This window comes from Bos indicus, chromosome 8 (genome assembly GCF_029378745.1).
Source record: "Bos indicus isolate NIAB-ARS_2022 breed Sahiwal x Tharparkar chromosome 8, NIAB-ARS_B.indTharparkar_mat_pri_1.0, whole genome shotgun sequence".
Taxonomy (NCBI): Eukaryota; Metazoa; Chordata; class Mammalia; order Artiodactyla; family Bovidae; genus Bos; species Bos indicus.
In genome coordinates, this window is record NC_091767.1 from 38,279,848 (window position 1) to 38,302,443 (window position 22,596).

The following is a 22,596-nucleotide window of genomic DNA, read 5'->3' on the forward strand; positions in this document are numbered from 1 at the left end:
TTACAAACAAGGCTTCAGTTTCACCTCTAACACACACTGTGAGACTTCAGGCAAATGACAATTTTTATATAAATTTCCTCATTCAGTGAATTGAGTGTTAGAATTCTGCATGGTTCCTACTAGCCTCACCCAGATTGGATTTTAATCCTTATCTTTCCTGATGGGGCACCAAGGAAAAAAAAAAAAAAAAAAAACTCAGGAATTCCCTCCTTAAAACTACATTATCTATTTTATATAATGTGTTTTCCAAAAAGATACTATTTAACTGACTCAAGGTCAGATAAAAACACTTATGTGGAAAGTCTGTTTCCATTTTACAAAAGAAACTAAACCTCAGAAGTTAGGTCAGGACATATAACCACCAAGCAGTAGAACAAGATTCCAACCTTGGTTTGACTGAAATTCAAATTCCTTTTATACCACACTGATAAGACAATACACAACTCCTCTGGGTATGCTGCCAGACAGAATTTGTTCTAGATTCTGTTAAGTACACAGACTTATTTCAGTTTGCACTGTAACATATGAGACATACATAAGTTTTAATAGAAAACACCAGCAACACCTAACTTTCTTTTCCATTTCAATTCATCTTCAATAATTTCAAACATGGTAGAATGTGGAGACTATATAGATTTGAACTGTTGTAGAATTAAAATATGCATTCACCACCAAGATGAAATTAAATGCTTCCTATCCAGCAAGGTTCCTTATCTATTCTGCTTCATGAAAAAAAACTGCTTTTTCATGAGCTAAAAACAGGTTTGGAGGTTAGTGTGCCTCCTTGCCTAATAAGGGAAAATGAGAAAGGAATTCTACTTACTTTACAGACATTGTGCAGGCAATCTGTTGTCACAGGCTGGTAAACTAGCTCCTGGCAGCATACACACATAAAAGATTGTTCCAATTTTTTCAGAAAATTCTAAAATGGTACCCAAGCAAAAGAAAAAAAGGTTAGCATTTCATAATATATTAACAGAATTCTAAATAATTGGGGGGAAAAGTGTCAATCGCGTTTAGTATATACGCTTTCTATCAAGAAAAAAAAATCAAGTAGTGGTTGTAACTACAAGCAAATGTGTAATAGGAAACTGCAGAAATCTCATCCATAAGATAAACATATTAGTTTTTAAATCTTAGGATTCAGTCACAAAGTTTGCAAAGTCAAGATATGACTTTAAAAAGAAAACATATTTCAGAGATTACTATTTTTCACTTGAAAAAAATCATGAACAACTTGTCACAAGGTCATTACATAAAGATTTTCAAAAAGCTCCATGTTATTCTAAATATATCTATATATATTCTAATATATCTATTCACCCTTTTCTCTTATAAAACTTCAATACTTATTTTTTATGCTGAAAAAGATGAAACCACTTGGCAATAATACTCTAGTATAAAAAACCCCAAAGAATCAATGTATTTATATTCCTAGGATAATTTTATGTGATATTTTGCCCCAGTCCAAAAATCCCCTATTTTCCTATTGCTAACATTTACTCAAACTGGGATTAAATTATAGAAGGTCAAGCTTTCTAAAGCAAACATGATCAAATGAGTACTCTTTAATCTTCAAAAGCCATTATTGTGTTCTATTTTATCCAAGCTGTTTAACCTAGAAGGAAAAGTAGTTTTTTGAATAGTCACCAGGATAATCCTCCACTCAGTTATTTTTGGGTAGTGGGGGAGTGTATTTTATATTTGTTCTTTCTGTTAATAGAAAAAGTAGAATCTACAAGAATTTCAGGTAAAAAAAACCCAAACAAAGAAGGATTACATTTCATATTTATATCTTGATACTAACTTTTAAAGTATTATCCAACACACTAGAAGAATATACCGGTTCCGGGGAGATGTGGAGAAAACTTTAATACTAAGTCCGTCTCTCTGTCAAACGACTTTATTTCCCCAGTACCTTCACAGTGCAATATAAACATATGTAGCATCAACATTTTGAGTTCCTACAATGTGCTAAGTACTCATCTACAGAGAGTAACAAAAAGGCCAAGTCTCTGTTCTCAGAGAACTTTATATTCCTTTAGGAGAGCAAATTTTTAAAAATTCAATTTCAGATATTCATAACTGAGGAAACAAAGCAAATTAAAGCAACAGTAAGGAGGGTCTATTTTAGAAAATATAGCCAGGAAGTGTAGTACTTCCCTAGTACTTTGGGGAGTGTAGTACTTTGTAGAGACTTACAGGATATGAAGGAATGAGCTACATGAAGATAAAGAGAGGAGAATGCCAGTCAGAGAGACAGCATAAAGGTCCAGGAATAGGAACAGGTTCAGTGTGTTTAAATAGCACAAATGTCACTGTGGCTGAAGCAGTTTGAGGGGGAAGAGTGGCAAGAGGGGAATGCAGAGGTTGGTAGGGATGCCAGATCAGGTAAGGCCTTGGGAAGGTGTTTGGATATAAACATACATATGTAATATATGTACTTATTTAAAAGTCACAGCTGGCTAAAATCTGATTTTTTGTTCTTGGTTTATCTGAAGAAAATGGGCATGAAGCCTATGCAGGGTAACCACTAGCAGCAAGGTTACAGTCACCTGACCTAGGTATGTAAGATCCTGCCACTAGAGGGCAGGGTTTTATTGTTTGTTTGAGAACTGTCAAGTGCTGACTTTCATATAAAAGTTACACTGAAAGAAGAGATTGAAAAGTATACTTGATTTGCACATATCTATCAAGTCTTGCAGGATTTGATGACTTTGATTTTTTTAATTGATAAACAGGATATATTAAAAACCTCATATTGAAGTCTAATACATAAGTTCCACCCAGACAACAAATGTGCAAAAGAGAACTTTCATGTGCACCAGATGTCATTATCCTTCACCTGTATCTGCTACTCTGTCTTCTGCCCACTCATAGCTAGGACTCACCTGAGTTACCAACTAACCCAGCTGTATCCTCTCCAACCAGAAAATTAGACCATAATCAACAACTGCTTGTTGTTTCTTACTTGCTCTAAGTGAAAATGACTCTTACATACCAGAGTCAAGACGCTCTATGCCTGAGACTCTAGGCTAAAAAGCAAGTTAACACTTCTCACAGAGTTAACTCACTTTTCTCTGTTCTCCAAACATGTAAGTCTCATTCTACCCAAGGACAACCCAAAATATTATATTTATAGACGAAACAAACAAAGAAAAAAACTCTCCAATATCAGTCCAAAGGGTATTTCATAAATCTCCTTCACTCCAAACAGTGAACTTCCAGATATTCAAGCTGGTTTTAGAAAAGGCAGAGGAACCAGAGATCAAATTGCCAACATCCGCTGGATCATTGAAAAAGCAAGAGAGTTCCGGAAAAACATCTATTTCTGCTTTACTGACTATGCCAAAGCCTTTGACTGTGTGGATCACAATAAACTGTGGAAAATCCTGAAAGAGATGGGAATACCAGACCACCTGACCTGCCTCTTGAGAAACCTATATGCAGGTGAGGAAGCAACAGTTACAACTGGACATGGAACAGACTGGTTCCAAATAGGAAAAGGAGTACATCAAGGCTGTATATTGTCACCCTGCTTACTTAACTCATATGTAGAGTACATCATGAGAAACGCTGGGCTGGAAGAAGCACAAGCTGGAATTAAGACTTCCGGGAGAAATATCAATAACCTCAGATATGCAGATGACACCACCCTTATGGCAGAAAGTGAAGAACTAAAGAGCCTCTTGATGAAAGTGAAAGAGGAGAGTGAAAAAGTTGGCTTAAAGCTCAACATTCAGAAAACTAAGATCATGGCATCCAGTCCCATCACTTGATGGGAAATAGATGGGGAAACAGTGGAAACAGTGTCAGACTTTATTTTTTGGGGCTCCAAAATCACTGCAGATGGTGACTGCAGCCATGAAATTAAAAGACGCTTACTCCTTGGAAGGAAAGTTATGATCAACCTAGAAGCATATTCACAAGCAGAGACATTACTTTATCAACAAAGTTCCGTCTAGTCAAGGCTATGGTTTTTCCAGTGGTCATGTATGGATGTGAGAGTTGGACTGTGAAGAAAGCTGAGCACGGAAGAATTGATGCTTTTGATCTGTGGTGTTGGAGAAGACTCTTGAGAGTCCCTTGGACTGCAAGGAGATCCAACCAGTCCATCCTAAAGGAGATCAGTCCTGGGTGTTCATTGGAAGGACTGATGTTGAAGCTGAAACTCCAATACTTTGGCCATCTGATGCAAAGAGCTGACTCATTTGAAAAGACCCTGATGCTGGGAAAGACTGAGGGCAGGAGGAGAAGGGGACAACAAAGGATGAGATGGTTGATGGCATCACCGACTCAATGGACATGAGTTTGGGTAGGCTCTGGGGGTTGGTGATGGACAAGGAGGTCTGGCATGCTGCAGTTCATGGGGTCGCAAAAAGTCAGACATGACTGAGCAACTGAACTGAACTGATTCATTCCTTAGTCTAAAAAGCGTATCAGGAAGATTTTTCCATAATGATGACTAAAAGCAACACAAAAACTATGAGACTTTCCTCTAAATCCACATAAAAGGTGCATATAAGATATGCATTAACCCCATTTCAAACACACAGAAGTTCTGGCCAATGCCCTCAGAAAATGAAGAAAACATGGGAAGGAAAAAACTACTAAAAGGTGATCAAATGGAATTTCAAGAGAGGTTACTAGAGTTCACCCCCAACAGCTGCACATCACATACACAGGAAAGAAAACAGAAGAGTAATGCACTATACCTGACAAAGGTCTAATATCTAAGAAAACTGAAGAATCAAATTTATAAGTAAACTGAGAGACAAAAACAGTGAGCCAAGAATGAATGGACAATTTACATTTGGAACCTTTACCTTTTGGGATTTGATAATAAAAATTCATTGCAAACACAGCTTAACACAAAACCCAGACATCAGTTAAACTTGAAATTCCTTTTCACTTTAAAATGTTATGATTATCAAAGAAAACAAAAAAATAAAAAACACAGGAAATACTTAAATGCTGGTTTTTATTTTACTCCTAGGCTAAACATACGAGCACTGAAAATTGTGCTGAACTGCTTAAGACTTATTCTATTAGGTAACTTGGAACAAAACTTTCCTGATGAGGTTTAGATTAAATTGAATGTGTTTCACAACTGAAAATGCTCCCTATGAACAGTACCTCATACAGTTTAAGCACAAAGTAGTCAAAAAACCAACATCTAAGAGGCCTAAAATCAACTTAAAAGCATTTGAGTGCTGCCTCATTTCTGAAAGGAGCAACTGAATGAGAAGCCTGGATAAAAGGATCAAGTTTTAACTGCCTTGTGAAAATGATAATTCATAGGGAAATTATTTTTCATCATTTATTAATATTAGAAACTCTTTTAAAAAATCTTTACATACTGGTCCTTCCACAAGAGATGCAAGAACTTCATCCCATAGCTTCTGGTTTTGATGATCTTCTCTGATTAGATGTTGCTGCTGAGGGGTCAGTTGGAAAGCCTCAACTGCTTCTGCTGAATCTGATGGTTTGAGGACTTTGGAGGCACTTGGACAATCATCTAGATTTATTTAAAAATATATCAGCAGACTACAAGTGGTTCTAAGCAGATGAGTTAACCGGCACCAGTTATGCTTAACATGAAGATAACAAGCATAAAGCAGCACCTAACTTTCCCATAGTTTAGGATACTTTGCTGTTTAGGCTCTGACATTTTTCAAATACACAAATATCCCACCCCACTCCACCCCCACCATACACACACACACACAAAACCCCTTTTCTTTTAATTTCTTATGAGTTTTCAGCTTACTCTTAGTATTTCCCTTTATTAAAAACTAAGTTATTTGTATTTACATCCTTAGATCATTACCTACCATCTGCAGATGGCCTTTTTGAGGTTCCTCTGGCCTTCTTTGACTGTCCTTTGGTCTTCTTCCCTTCCTTATCAGAAGGGTAACCTACTGGATACTGATGAGGGGAAAAAGCGCAATGTAGATTTAACCTTCATAGAGAAGAGAGGTTAAAGGGGAATGGGGAGGGATCTATACTTTCCCTAAATTAAAAGGATTTATATAAAGGACACAGACATTGAAAGAAACAGAATTCAAAGGACAAAAGATTATTAAAAATCCCCCAATTCAGTGTAAGAATATAGTTTTGACTGTAAAGATATTCTATTTTATAACATCATGATCTTAGTTTCAGACTGAAAAGAGAAAAGAACAGTCTACAAGTTGTGACTAGGTGGCTTAAAAAGTTTGAGGAAGAAAGTAGAATTAGATAGAAAGGTAAGTCTCTGCCTCCGAAAATTAACAGGCAGATAGGGTAAGGCAGGAGAGCTTTTAGAAGACCTAAAGCCACTACACTACTGAATCCTTTATCAACTAAAAGGTAAGACTTTAAGGAGTAAATTCTACCCAATTACCCTTGTGTTTTATTGGCTATACATTTTTTTGGACATGCTTTGTGATAACACTCATATTTAAAGCTCAAAATGTTACAAGTCTCAATGATATTAACTCATCATAGCTGATTGGCTTACATGCTTCTTTCTGTTCAACTGTTTCACATTTAACCTATCTAGAATACTGCTCTGCTGAACAGTAGACCTGAAAAAAAAAATGTTTTGAAAATGGATTTAACAATAGGTTTTAAAAGTATTTATAAAAGGAATGATTTTGGCAGTTATTTTAGCAGCTGACGGATCTCATTTAAACAATTCCATGAGTTTAAAAAGAAAAAACTAAACAAAACAAAACAAAAAAACAGACTTGCACTAGAAGAGACACACTCACCTGCCTGTGTGGTCAGACACTTGCCCATAGTTCAGCCCCTACACATGCAGTGTGGGCAGAGCCAGGGGAAATGACAAAGCTGGTAGTCTTTACGAGAAGCACAGTGATGGGGAATGATGGAGGATAAACTCAAACCATGCTCTGAAGTCAGTGTCAGGGACAAAGTCTAGGGTGTATAGGCAGTGGAGGGGGAATGTAGCCATACCATCCATTATGCACACAAAACTAACAAAGTCTTACATGGGTTAACAGCTAAGCATGGGCAAAGAGAAAAAAAAAGGCAAAGCACTAAAGGTGGTGACAGGACAAGGAAGCAGCTTGGAGGGGGGAGAGAGAAAAGGGGTGAGGAAAAGTGAGAAGGGTAGAAAGCAGACCACTCTTATAAGCCACCTCCCCCCTTCCCCTACCAGAGACACACCCCCTGTGCCCTCTAGGATAAAACTTCCCTTCTCAAGGCCTCCTATACCTCAATTTCAGGTATCCCTTTCCCTCATACTTAAAGTCCAGAGTGAATTGGAAATACAGTTGACCCTTGAACAATGCAGGAATTTAGGGTGGGGCCAATTGTACAGAAGTCAAAAATGAGTAACTTATGGTTGGCCTTCTGCATCTGGGGATTTAACCAACTGCAGAAATGTACTGCAATATTTGCTATTGAAAAAAAAATCCGTGTATAAGTGGACCCATTTAGCTCATGCCTGTGCTGTTCAAGGGTCAAATGTATTTTACTTTTCATTGTCAAGCCCAGTTTTCCCCAAGCACAATTCTTGGTCTTAGGGCAGTTTGATACCTAGGAGGCTGTTTTTTTACTTCTTTTCCTTTCCTATACTTGTGTGATCTCATTCCTCACCCCTTACAGTCCACTGATCAACTGCTGTGGGTTATATCCAGTGTTAAGGCACACAGATAGTACACAGGCATACATTTTTATGAACATACATGTAGCCTAGACAAATGTAATCTAACCTGTAAACGAAGACATAGTCTCCTTGACCGTTCTATTCCTTCTGAGGTCCAAGGAGCAGGTTCAACATCATCTCTCCTTAAAAGATAGCGCCAAACCAAGAATCCATGGCTTGATGAAATCTCTGGCCAGTATTTCACCACCTAAATCATAATATTTCAGCTAGTTTGAGATGTACAGTTTAGACTTAATCATAACGTCACGTTAGTGTTTTAAGTAAACTTGGCAGAACTAAATGCAACTTTGAAAGATACTGGCTTTGCTGGAATAGTAAGTAGAAGTATGCACTAAAATATTGTTTTGACTTTATTTCTTAATTATGATAATTCCCATAAGGACAGACTGCTATAAATTTCAAGTTGTAGCAAGATTATGTTCATTAATATAATTTTACATAGTAGATTAAAATGGTGGCAGTAGATGCCTTCGTTTTTAAAACAAAGAATGCATCCTATTTTAAAATTATAATGTGCTCTACTTTGAAAAATCTATTAGTTAGAATCATTCTGGAAGATACAAGAATTCAATATTTACAACGGCCAAGTTATTTGAACAGTTTTATCATAAGAGAATATCACTTATAAAAAACTTAACCCCAAATATAACTTTGCCTTTAGGGGCTTTAGGTAAGTCTTAAAAGACAAGTATCAAAATTAAGAGCTCATTTTGTGCCTGTTTTATTTCTAGAAAAAGTAGAAAGACCAACTAAGAAGCTCTATTGTTTCCTTTAGCCCACCCACAGTAGAGCAGTTCCCTGTGGCAACCCTGTCTTGAAAGCCCAGAAGAATGACTAACAAGATGTCATGCCAGATAGAGCACCTTATAAATGCCATCATATCTGTTGCCTTCTTCAGGAGCATATTTGCTGATCTTCCTCCCTTTAAAACTGCGTATCACTCTGACTGGCTTACCAGCTCTCCAATTCCGAGACTCTGCTCCAATTTTATCATCCAATGGAGCATCACAGTTTAGGGCCAATGCCCTAAAAAATAAAACAAAGTCTTTATACCAAGTAATCTTTCTTCAAGTATATAATCACATCATTAGCTAACTTAAAAGGTGAATTATGCCTTACCTGATGGTTAAGATTCTATGATTCTTTCCATATTATTCCAGATAATAGGATTATGCTTTCCCCCACCAGCAGAGAAGACAAATCAGTTTTCTGATGTCACCCCCAAGCCAGGGGATTGGTTCTCAGATAGCCTGTAGGGTTCTTCTGAAAGTAATAACATCTGTGCCACGTATAATAGAAAACAACTAGAAATACATGGAATTTTCTTTAAATAACGTTGTTGAGGGAAGGGAGAAAGTTGGAAAACTAAAGCAAGTTGACTGCTGTAACCATTATTTTTGATAAGGGAATAAGGTTAAATTGTTGGAATAATGTAGAAAGAAATCCAGAAAAATAAATTTGTCTGCAAGGTACAAATGACCTTTCTTGGTCTACTTTCCATATTCCAGACAGAGATTCCTTAAAGTTTACAAGATAATAAAGAACAAGTTTAATATGAAGATATCCTTTAAAGATTTCCAGTAAAAAGATAAGTTTAAATAAAACTGAAGCATTCAAATACCTGTGCTAAATCATGACAATAAAGATTTTTGGCTGCTCAAGATCACTACATTTTACTGATGACACATGAACAAGGAGGAACCCTGAGCTGGAAGCAGCACTTGATTTAGCTGAACCTTCCTTAGTATGTGTACTCATCTCGTAGTAACTAATCAGTAAGGTTATTAGATGTTATTCTTGGGGAAACATAGTCCTGCCCTCCAAGACAAACTAGAACTATTTAAAGTTAGTATTTTTCCTCTAAGATAGTGGTAGCCAACCTATTTGGCACTAGAGACCCGTTTCATGGGACACAATTTTCCCATGGAATGGGGGTGGGGAGGATAGTTTCAGGATGATTCAAGCACATTCCATTTATTGCACACTTTATTTCTATTATTATCACATCAACTCCACCTTCAGATCATCAGGCATGAGATCCGTGAGGTTGAGGATTCCTTCTGTAAGACACCTGTATCCTAACTTAAGTGCAAAGAATCCACTGAGAACATTTAAGGTTAAAAATATACAGACACCCTCCCCTGAAATCTGAATCAGATATGAACAAAATACTTTTTTCCAGGGTATAGTTCTTTTTATGCAGGCTCAAAAAAATAAAATTAGGACTAAATGACTCATTTATTATAATCTCTATCCTAGTTAAAGTAAATGAACTTAAGTGTTTTGTTATAAAAAAATTTTTTAGGTGTCATTAAAACTCATCAAGTTATCATTTTTTGGTTAAAATCTCATATGGGAAATGCATTAAAACCCTGTCAGGTAGAAGAAACTGTAGCCATCAATTCCAGCATTGGTATTATTTATGGAATATCTACTGAGATACATATACTTCATCCCCTAAAAGAACTGAGATAGAGATATGTACTATCTTCCTGTTAATGAGTAGAATGCTTTGGTGCCACAGGTACCTTCCGTCATAATGACTGCCACCACTAACTGGGATTATTAACTCACTTCCAGTTTCACGTAAGTGTGCAGTCTGTTCAAGTCTGTGTAAAGAGTCCAAGAGGATGAAACTAGGCAAAACAAAAGGCTTTTCCAATACTCTGTCCACAGCTCAATCGGTTGCCTCTAATTGTCCCGATAAAGGATGGTCAGGTTACCTGCTGCCCTTTTCAGTTTCATAAAGTGGAAGAGCTGAGAAGAAACAGGAACAAACTTCTTAAAACCAAGGAGCAGGTATCAAACTACCTCTCAGTAGAGAAGCAAAAAGGAATTAGACCATATACACTCCAGGAAAGAATATACTATGGTTCAAAGCTAAGGGTCTTTTACTCCAGTTTTCATGTTTATAGTAAGACACATAGGTATCTTTGCTGAAGAGGTCTTTACAATCACAAGGCGTACGCACAGCTCAGTGTATAAGTTAAGTGAAAGAATGTTAACATCTCTGTGATAAGTTAATCCTGAATTGTTCTCTGAGTTACTATTTCATTTTCACTACCTTCTTTATTAATATAGACATTTTTACTGTCTGTCAATTATTTTCTGAGATTGTAACATATGATAAACAGGGTATACTTATTAGATTTTTCCAAGCTTGAAAAGAAACTCTCATGTACAAGTACAGGTAGTTACAAAGGAAGTTTCATTCAAGTCAAATAATCTTATTATTTTAAAAAATATATAATTTTCAGATTTGACATGAAAAAGCCTTTTTGCAAATTCAAGATACATTGACAATACACATCAAAATATTTCTAATTCTTTTTAAGATCATTCCTCCTAAAGAATTGCTTCCTCATTAGCAAAAGACTGCATAGGGACTAGACTTCTACCTCAACAATGTTTTCACCAGCAAATCTGACCTGTCTCCTCTGCTGGTTCAATATAATAATCCTACTGTCAGAAATAATATAGAAGGAAGACATAAAAACAGATTCTATATAACTTGGTATACAATAAAAGTCTTGAAACCACAAAGTATATTCTTCACATAGTAATCAGAAATTAAGGGCACACTACTTAAAACTGAGTGATTTAGACTCAGGCAAGCAAAACTCACTTTTATTCAATATTTCACAAAATATTCTTAATAATAAAACACAAAAAATTTCAACTTTATCATTGCAAAATTATCACTATGACAAGTTACAACGTGGTCATTGCTATCTGATGGTTTGGGTCACTTAATCTATTTCTGGTGCTAGCATGCATTTACAGAATACAACATTTGAAGTTAAACTTTATATTCCAATGAAGCTGGAATATCATAAATACTTCTATACGATAAAGTTGGCACAAGGTGGCTCTTTCATAATGATTTTTTTTTAGACACTTAAAAGACATAAATTCTAAAAGCACCTTGTGTAGTTCTGATTAAGTTATCTGATGTTTCATGCACATAAATGTGGCTCCCAAACATAACCCTATTTCACATTAGTCTCTTCTAATAAGAAGTCTGTCACTTTAAAAGATAAATTTGTGTTTAGTAGAACAAAATTTGACCTATGTGGTAGTAGGCAAGCCATCTTCTCCTTAATTTCACTTAAATTATATAGGTTTCTTTTCTTCAAAGTTTTCAACATGTTTCCAAATGCAAAGCACACGTATTAAGACTGGGAATTACGTCATTTAAAAAAGAGTAATAAAAATAAGTTAAAAGCTTATAAGTATTTATATACTCATCAGTTAATAAGATTTTTATTTTAGCTATATTAACTTACACTTTAGGATTCTTCTCTACAGTGTAAGTTATAAATTATAGTCCTATATTCCAACTGTTAATACAAAGCCCAAATTCTAAACAATTTTTATAAACTCCAACAATAAAGAGTACCTGTTCATGTTTGTTAATGTTTGATCAGCCGATGGTGCACCAATTCTTTTATTACCAGCAAGATTTTTACCACCACTCCCAGTGTATGTGAATTCATCACCTCGGTCCTGCAGAAGAACATTTTTGGCATTAAACATCTAAATCCAGGTAGGATTTCACCCATTCTTATTTCATAGCCAGAACTTTGGTTAGGATGTTATAAGCTGACATGTTCTCTCAAGGTATCTACCAAAATAAGGGAAAATTCAAATACAGTCTTGTGTGTAATATACCGTCAAGGTGTATCACTTGATCTAAAGAGTTCATTTTAATATTATAGCTTCCAACACCTCCAGGCATAGCTATTCTTGTGATATACAAATAATCTATAGAATGTTACAAAATAAGGTCTTATAGGTTGGGAATATTAATTCAATGTTATTAAAATAAATATATCAATACTATGTTTGTAGGTTCTTTACAGGGCATCATTTTAATAAATACTCCAAAACTGATTTCTCAACAGCAATCTATACCATATCCAAGTTTGCTGATAACTTTCAAATTTATAATCCTAATAGCATTGTAAGTTCCTCACATTTCAAAATCTATGGGTTTACCCAAGTTATATTTGGGTAAGACAACTGCATATAATTAAGAAGAAAGTTAGAAAAGAATTTAACTACAATTTTGTATCATTATTGTTAAGTTTCTACCTGATTCAGTGCTTAAACTAAGAAAACCATCAGTATGTAAATGACTTCTACTAATGCTATCTTAATAGTCGTTCTTCAATGCAAGATTAATTAATTCAGACTGAATATAATGATTTTATTTACTTCATTCTTGCTTGTAATAAAGGTTTTTCATCTAATTTTTCCTTTGGACTAAGAATAAGAACTAAAATTTCATGATTTTAAGTGTTTTTATATGTCCTAAAACTTTTGGGACCCTTTGCAGATCCAAACTGAGGTTTGGGTTAAACACTGTTGATTCAACACTGAGGTTTATATTTTAAGGAATAAGGCATTAAGGAATTCATCTTCAGTGTATACATCGTTTGAAGAAAGTCTAATAAAAAGTACATATTAAAAAGTCCAGAATACTTCTTCAATTGATCAGATACGGTCTTCCAGATGGTATCTGGATTGACTTCACAATGGCAGTGTGGCAGGTCTTTTTTTCCTCCCCATTTTTTTGAGGGGCGAGCAGTTTCTTAAAGAACTAATCATGCAACTACCATACAACCCAGCAATTACACTTCTGGGCATTTATTCCAAAGAAACAAACACTCATATTTATACACACAAAACCCCCTGTACACAAATGTTTATTGCAGCATTATTTGCTGCAATGGATGAATGGTTACACTGTGATACACCTATATCAATGGAACACTACTGAGCAATAGAAAGGAATGAACCATTGACACATGCCACAATGAGGACTATGCTGACTGAATAAACCTAATCCCAAAGATTATACACTAGAAGATTCCATTTATAAAAAATGTTTAAGTGACAAAAATTATAGAAATGGACAACAAATTAGTGGTTGTCTAGAGTTAAGGGATATTGGGGAAGCAGAAATAGTATGATGGCTAAAGAAGGGCAATGTGAGGGACCTTGCAGTAAGGAAAATGTTGTCCTGAATGTATAGCAGTATCAGTATCCTGGTTGTGATATTGGGCTATAGTTTTGCAAGATGTTACCATTGGCTGAAATTGAGTAAAGGGCACAGACATTTTTGTATTATTTCTAATAATTGTCAATCTACAATTATCCCCAAATTAAAATGAGCTCTAAAGAAAATGTGACTATTTTCATTGCAGTAATCAGCACAAGAAATGATTAAAGACACTGACTGATTTACTATGTTACTTGTATAGAACTGACCACTTCAACACAAAAGTGATGCTAAAAGAGATGGGATTTATCCTGGACAAAGCTTCTGTATTTTACTGAATAATCAAGACAGGTTCTAAAGAACAAGGTTGCATCATGACTTACTACTTCATCTGCAAATCCACCAGCCAGGACGAGAGAGTAAGCGCCATCATTACTCCGACCATGAATTCCACCAACATGGGGTCGATGGACACCTGCTTCACTCACCTATAACATCAAGTGAGACTCAAAATACCTTCAAACAGTTCATTAAGTTACATTTACAAAATGGTTTCACATATGTTACTGTATCCTAAAAGCTTCCAACTAAGAACCAAATGTCACCCAGAATTCCATGTTTTGCTCAGACTTGACTTCTCCCCAACTATATACTCCTCAGGTACTGAAGTAATGACTCGTAAAACTGCTCAGGCCTAGAATTTTGAGTTTCAAAATAACTATTAAATAATCATCATCCTGTGTAATTCCAGCTCAATTCAGGTGAAAAATAATTTACTATCAGTATTCCAGAACTCCTCATTTCTCATCTTTCATTATGGTACTGTTCCCTAGTCAAGTCAAAGTGAAACTGTTAGTCGCTCAGTCATATCTGACCCTGCAACCCATGGACTGTAGCCCACCAGGCTCCTCAGTCCATGGAATTCTCCAGGCAAGAATACTGGAGTGGGTTGCCATTCCCTTCTCCAGGGGATCATCCGGACCCAGGGACTGAACCCAGGTTTTCCTGCATTGCAGGCAGAAGCCCAGTCAAGTCAGACAGGCAACAGTTATTTCAGCCTCATTTTTCTGTATTCTTCAAACCCATCTGGTTGTAAATATTGCTCATTTGACTTCCTAATCTTCTCAAATCCATCATTTTCCACATTCACTGATATAATTCTAATTTGAGTCATGAATACTTAAAAAACATACCCTTTTTCACTGCCTCCAGCTTTGTTCCTTCAAATTCCTTCTACCCATCAAAAACAGAATAACCCTTTAAAGAACAAATCTGCTTTTAATTTTCAACTGCTTAACATGTATTAAATGGTCATAATAGTATATCAAGCCCAAGTTAAGTATTATATGTTACCTTCTCTCAACTGGGCTCCTACCTACTTTCTCATCCTTATATCCAGTTTCTTCTTTATGGAATTTATACATCTAAGCCCAACTACTCAGTAATACTCAAACATAGCACTCATTTTTAGTTTATTGCAATGGGCTTACTACATTTCCCCAAATACCTTTAATTCTGCCTCACTTAAACTAAGTGTCACTTCTTCATGTACTTCAAACTCCCCAAGAGAAGTATTCTATTCATTTGTTTATTACACAACTGTTCTCAGAGTAAGGGAAACTGAAATTCAAGCCTGTATAGTGTGCTGGGTAAAGAGGTACATTAGAAGTCAATGAGAAGATGATAACAACAGAACCTGGATTTAGGCCTTGGAAATACCAAGTACTTTAGAAGCAAAGACCATCTGATTCTCAGCTTTATGAACAACCCAAAAATATATCTGTGCTGAATCTTCCCTATTTCCTAAACTGCAAATCTATCCTTCTAGTTGCTCAAGTCAATGGCTTCAAAGTCATCTTAGACCATATTAATGAGGTTTTTAGAATTTGGGAACGAATGACAGGTATACAAAAAGAAAAAAAATTAAAAACAAAACAAAAAAATAACCAAAGAACAAGACAATTAAGTGGGAGTTGGTGATGGACAGGGAAGCCTGGCATGCTGCAGTCCATGTGGTTGCAAAGTCGGACTCAACTGAGCAACTAAAATGAAGTGTATTTTATAACTTTTATTCTATATTTAAATATTATCAATAATGCATAGTATAAAAAATAAATATTATTGTACAGGCATACCTCAGAGATATTCCAGGTTTGGTTCCAGACCACTGCAGTAAAGTGAATATCACAACAGAGCAAGCCCCATGAATTTTCTGGGTTCCCGGTATATAAAAAAGCCACTATTTACACTATATTGTAGTCTTAAGTGCTTGATAGCATTATGTCCAAAAAATGTACATACCTTAATTTTAAAATGCTATCAGAAAAATGGCACCAATAGACCTGTTGGACAAAGGGTTGCCAAAAACTTTCCATTTGTAAAAAACACAGTACTTGTTAAACTAAATGCCTGTCTTCCACAGAAAGAGGTTAACAAAACCAAAATACAGACAAAAGCCATATATTATTTAGATATAAGGAGATAAATTCAGAAGTAACTTTAAAGTGACTGTCTTTTAGAAACAGAAAATGGGTGAAGAGAGTAGGTTTTTAAAATATAAATCATACACTAGTATTCAACATTTCAAGCTAAGTATATGTATTACATTATTTTAATCATAGAATTTCATCAAAGTTCTAAGCACCAGCACTATTCAGCTCTTGAAAGTTTAGAACCCTGTCTAACTGGAAACTAAGAGATTTTTTTTTCCCCACATTAAATTTTCCACAATGAAAAAATTATCTTTCTAAAGAAGTAATTAGAAAACTACAAGAGTCTTCTTTAAGATAAAAAGGGAAGTAATCGAATCCTTGGACTGTCTGACATTTCCTCTGACCAGTATCTTAATATTCACTGAGAAGAATAATACTATCTAAGGGAGCTTCCTTGCAGATCAATAACATTAAATGAGAACTTACTGCATGACGGAAGATCTATTTCAAATATTGCATTTTGGGCAAGGAAAATTCTTCAGAATACTGAATAATAACTTTAACGAGTATAACAATAACAGAAAAATAAAACAAAGTGATACAAAGGCTAAGATGATGCCCAAGTCCACGATGTTATGTTCCTCTGTCTGCTAAGCTATGAGGAAGTGCCTAATTATCCTACAGGAAATTGTTCATTTTAAAAAGTGAATGCCATATGATACTACCTACGTTAGTTCACTTAGAATCAACTAATATTAACACTGCTACAATGTGAGGTATACCCAATTTTACTCTTTTGACTAAGCCAATCAGAAACATACCTGAACTCTGAATCTCCAAGTTGATCCAACAGGAACTCCAGGAATAGGTCCATAATGATTGGAAGGAACAATAGTACATTCTCTAGTGCGACCAACACAGGCCATTCCCTACAAGGTACCAAACAAGTTGTTTGAGAAATCAGTTATTTTAAATCTTAAAGAAAGCCCTCAATCCCCATAAAATGCAGATAAAATAAAACTCTACAATTAATGATTAATATTTAACAATTTTTTTCCCCTTTTTTGGGGGCCACACTGTTCAGCATGCAAGATCTTAGTTCCCCAACCAGGAGTTGAATTCATACCCTTTGCAGTGGAAGAGCAGAGGCTTAACCACTGGGCCATTAGGCACATCCCAACAATGTATATGATTAGTCAATATTGTTATTTGTTAACATTTCAGATTATCACTTATATCATTACTACTACTGGAATCGAAACATTATAACTTGCACTACGATTATAAACATTATAGCTAGGAAGAAAAAGACTTCCTTCTTTACCCTGCCCCAATCTCTTCGGCTTTCAGTACTAGCTGATGGCATCTTGGCTTTCTTTTTACTCATCTTGAGCCTTTCACCAGCCTTTACAACTTCACTAGAATCAGTTTTACAGGAAGGACAATACCTTTAAAAAAAAAAAAAGAATTTTGATAATATATTAATGTCAATAACAAATAATGGCCTTTCTAGTTTAGAATAACTTTTAAGATGTGTAATACTTAGTGGCTGGATGGCATCATTGACTCGATGGACGTGAGTCTGAGTGAATTCCGGGAGTTGGTGATGGACAGGGAGGCCTGGCGTGCTGAGATTCACGGGGTCGCAAAGAGTCGGACACAACTGAGCGACTGAACTGAATATTCAGTGCATATTAGAGTTTCAGTTGGCATTTCAGTACTAAACTTTCCAAAATATTTACATGATTAAGCTTTCCATTCTTTTAGAGAACTTAATATTTTATTATCAAATTCAGTACACAAGCCAAACAAGGCTGTCCAATCCAAATGACACCATAAACTCTGATCTTATCACTAATTCTCAACGTAGACATCATTCATTTCAATTTTTTACCATTAAAACAAAAATGGTAAGAATAGATGATTCTAGACTGAACAATGAACGATGGCAACTGATACATCTCCCTATCTGAACTGGTTATTACAATTTTCAAAGTAAAAAATCTATAGCCAATTATAACAAGTATACTGGATTAAAGGATGTTTGTCTCTAGCTCAATTTTAATTCTCTACAGTTGTTTATCCTTTAGCCTATTTGTGGTTGTCACTGTACTGTAACTTGGGTTGTTTGTTGTTGTTTAGTCACTAAGCCATATCCAACTCTGAAACCCCATGACTGTAGCCTGCCAGGTTCCTCTGTCCATAGGATTTCGCAGGCAAGAATACCAGGGTGGGTTGCCATTTCCTTCTCCAGGGGATCTTCTTGACCCAGGAATCAAACCTGTGTCCCCTGCACTGGCACGCAGATTCTTTACCACTGAGCCACCAGGGAAGCCCACTGTAACGTATACACCATTATAGGCTGCCTTGTTATCATTTTTGAAAAGCAAAGAATAAGTATATATATAGAATGAAATGGGGCAATTTTTGAGTCACAAAGAAATGGAAACTTTGGGTATATCCAAAGATCAACTTGCCATTCCACCCATTAATCTTAGATTTCTTTTTCTATATTTTCACAAAGATGATGATATCTATACCCACTAGTTAACTGTGAATACCTAATTATGAGATGTTACGTTTAGTACTATAGACAAGATACGTAGACAATTCAGACCTTGAGAAAATTAGCTGGGCAGTGAGATAAGGCAATGAATATTATCAAGTAAAATCCCTACTAATCTGGAAATCAGGAACACTTCCAAAAATTAATTTGTTTTAAGAAAGACTGCTTTACCTGATATGCCAACCTTCTAACTATAATTTTATCAAAGATCTTATGGTGAAAGCAGGTATCATCTCTAATGAGAAAATGAGTTCAGAGACTAAATATCCAGACAATGTGATTTGGAGAAGTAGAAAAGATGTAAGGTTAAGGACCTCAATATGAATGTAGAAATACTTCACAGAGTAATCTAAGAGTCCTCTAATTATAGTCATCCCTGGGATCCATCTCTTCATCAGGTTTGTTATGAATCTAGGAACTATTTTAGCACTGGATAGGGATAAATGTTTGTGATTAAAATATTTGTAAATAGTTAAGGAAAACTAGTACACACAAGGAATCAATTTCAGAAAATGGTAAGTGCTATAACGTAAATATAAAGGTATAAAAGAAATACCTGGAGTAACAGGCAAATTTGGCCTTGGAGTACAGAATGAAGCAGGGCAAAGGCTAATAGAGTTTTGCCAAGAGAATGCACTGGTCATAGCAAACACCTTCTTTCAACAACACAAGAGAACACTACACATGGACATCACCAGATGGTCAACACCGAAATCAGACTGATTATATTCTTTACAGCCAAAGATGGAGAAACTCTATACAGTCAGCAAAAACAAGACAGAGAACTGACTGTGGCACAGACCAGGAACTCCTTATTGCCAAATTCAGAGTTAAATTGAAGAAAGTAGGGAAAACCACTAGACCATTCAGGTATGACCTAAATCAACTCCCTTATGACTATACACTGGAAGTAACAAATAGATTCAAGGGATTAGATCTGATAGAATGCCTGAAGAACTATGGATGGAGGTTTATGACATTGTACAAGAGACAGGGAGCAAGACGATCCCTAATAAAAATAAATGCAAAAAGGCAAAATGGTTGTCTGAGGAGGCCTTACAAATAGCTGTGAAAAGAAGAGAAGTGAAAGGCAAAGGAGAAAAGGAAAGATATACCCATTTGAATGCAGAGTTCCAAAGAATAGCAAGGAAGAGATAAGATCACTTCCTCAGTGATCAATGCAAAGAAATAGAGGAAAACAATAGAATGGGAAAGTCTAGAGATCTCTTCAAAAAAATTAGAGATACCAAGGGAACATTTCATGCAAAGATGGGCACAATAAAGGACAGAAATGGTATGGACCTAACAGAAGCAGAAGATATTAAGAAGAGGTGGCAAGAATACACAGAAGAACTATACAAAAAAGATCTTCATGACCCAGATAATCATGATGGTGTGATCACTCACCTAGAGCCAGACATCCTGGAATGTGAAGTCAAGTGGGCCTTAGGAAGCGTCACTGTGAACAAAGCTAGTGGAGGTGATGGAATTCCAGTTGAGCTATTCCAAATCCTAAAAGATGATGCTGTGAGAGTGCTGCACTCAATATGCCAGCAAATTTGGAAAACTCAACAGTGGCCACAGGACTGGAAAAGGTCAGTTTTCATTCCAATCCCAAAGAAAGGCAATGCCAAAGAATGCTCAAACTACCACACAATTGTGCTCATCTCAGATGATAGTAAAGTATTGCTCAAAATTGTCCAAGCCAGGCTTCAACAGCATGTGAACTGTGAACTTCCAGATGCTCAAGCTGGATTTAGAAAAGGCAGAGGAACCAGATATCAAATTGCCAACATCCACTGGATCATCGAAAAAGCAAGAGAGTTCCAGAAAAACATCTACTTCTGCTTTATTACTACGCCAAAGCCTTTGACTCTGTGGACCACAACAAACCGTGGAAAATTCTGAAAGAGATGGGAATACCAGACCACCTGACCTGCCTCTTGAGAAACCTGTATGCAGGTCAGGAAGCAATAGTTAGAACTGGACATGGAACAACAGACTAGTTCCAAATTGGGAAAGGAGTACATTAAGGTTGTGTATTGTCACCCTGCTTATTCAACATATATACATGGTACATCATAAGAAACGCTGGGCTGGATGAAGCACAAGCTGGAATCAAGATTGCCAGGAGAAATATCAGTAACCTCAGAAACAGATGAAAGAAACCTTATGGCAGAAAGCGAAGAACCAAAATGTCTCTTGATGAAGGTGAAAGAGGAGAGTCAAAGCGTTGGCTTAAAACTCAACATGGAGAAAACTAAGATCATGGCATCTGGTCCCATCACTTCATGGTAAATAGATGGGGAAACAGTGGAAACAGTGGCTTACTTTATTTTTGGGGGCTCCAAAATCACTGCAGATGGTGACTGCAGCCATGAAATTAAAAGACGCTTGCTTCTTGTAAGGAAAGTTATGACCAACCTAGACAGCTTATTAAAAAGCAAAGACATTACTTTGCCAACAAAGGTCTGCCTAGTCAAAGCTTTGGTTTTTCCAGTAGTCAAGTATGGATGTAATGCATGCTAAGTCGCTTCAGTTGTGTCCGACTCTGTGCAAACCCATGGTCAGCAGCCCACCAGGCTCTTCTGTCCATGGAATTCTCTAGGCAAGAATACTGGAGTGGGTTGCCATTTCCTTCTCCATATGGATGTGAGAGTTGGACTATAAAGAAAGCTGAGCACCAAAGAATTGATGCTTTTGGACTGTGATATTGGAAAAGACTCTTCACAGTCCCTTGGACTGTAAGGTGATCCAACCAGTCCATTCTAAAGGAAATCAGTCCTGAATATTCATTGGAAGAACTGATGCTGAAGCTGAAACTCCAATACTTTGGCCACCTCATGTGAAGAACTGACTCAGTGGAAAAGACCCTCATTGCTGGGAAAGATTGAGGGCAGGAGGAGAAGGGGACAACAGAGAATGAGATGGTTGGATGGCATCACCAAGTCAATGGACATGAGTTTGAGTAAACTCTGGGAGTTGGTGATGGACAGGGAGGCCTGGTGTGCTGCAGTCCATGGGGTTACAAAGAATTGGTCACGATTGAGCAACTGAACTGACTGATAAAGGAAATACATCAGGGTTAGTGCTATTCCAGATGAGATTAGAAGAGCCAAACCTATCAAGAGTCCAAGCAAAGAGACATTAAGTGTAAAGGTCCTGAGGCATAATAAGGAACGGTATGTTCTGAAGAACATTAGAAGTAGGCAGAAGTTGGTTCACAGACAGCAAGGGTTTAGATTTTATCCTAAATTCAACAGGAAGACATTAGGGGTTTTAAACAGGTGAGTATTCTGATTCAGGATTTAGATCATTCTGCTGCTATGGCAGGAAGGATAGCTGGTAGACAATGTGAAAGCAAGACGACTAGCTGTGCATTTACTATAGAGTTCCTAGTGACTCAGCTGGTAAAGAATCCACTTGTCAATGCAGAAGATGCCAGAGACTCAGGTTCAATTCCTGGGTTACAAAGATCCCAGAGAAGGAAACAGCAACCCACTCCAGTACTCTTGCCTGAAAAATTCCATGGACAAAGGAGCCTGGCAGGCTATACAGTCCATGAGGTGGTAGAATCAGACACAACTGAGCATACATGCACACACACATACAGTTCAGGGTACAGATGGTGGCTGAACTGGGTAATGAGAGTAGAACTGTAAGATTTGCTAATGTTATTGGATGTAGAGTATGTGACGAAGAAGAGAGAATTGAAATGAAATTCAGCTTTTTCCTCAACAGGTGGATGAGACAATGATATTATTTACTGATGACTGAGTGAGGAGTAGGATTTCAGTGGACATGTTTGTGGACATCAAGATCTCCACTTGGAGTCACTAATTTTGTAATACTAGTCAAGCAAGCAGTTGAATATAGGAACATAAAGTTCAGGTAAGGCTGGGTCTGAAAATATAAATTC

At 36.4% G+C, this 22,596-nt stretch overlaps 1 protein-coding gene across 8 annotated transcripts in view; it reads right to left on the minus strand.

The window, feature by feature from the left end:
* Nucleotides 1-22,596, minus strand: part of UHRF2 (ubiquitin like with PHD and ring finger domains 2) — an 85,851-nt gene that overhangs the window by 14,158 nt on the left and 49,097 nt on the right. For all 8 annotated transcript variants that reach the window (XR_011568034.1, XR_011568032.1, XR_011568037.1 and 5 more), the window contains exons 7-15: nucleotides 17,436-17,559; nucleotides 16,933-17,040; nucleotides 14,063-14,167; nucleotides 12,075-12,181; nucleotides 8,539-8,701; nucleotides 7,722-7,862; nucleotides 5,835-5,928; nucleotides 5,361-5,518; nucleotides 824-922 (exon numbers count right to left, since the gene is read on the minus strand). Coding sequence is in view for 1 of the 8 variants with exons in the window: in XM_019965970.2 (XP_019821529.2) it covers nucleotides 824-922; nucleotides 5,361-5,518; nucleotides 5,835-5,928; nucleotides 7,722-7,862; nucleotides 8,539-8,701; nucleotides 12,075-12,181; nucleotides 14,063-14,167; nucleotides 16,933-17,040; nucleotides 17,436-17,559 (1,099 nt within the window). In the remaining 7 variants the exon portion in view is untranslated. The remainder of the gene's footprint in view (nucleotides 1-823; nucleotides 923-5,360; nucleotides 5,519-5,834; nucleotides 5,929-7,721; nucleotides 7,863-8,538; nucleotides 8,702-12,074; nucleotides 12,182-14,062; nucleotides 14,168-16,932; nucleotides 17,041-17,435; nucleotides 17,560-22,596) is intronic.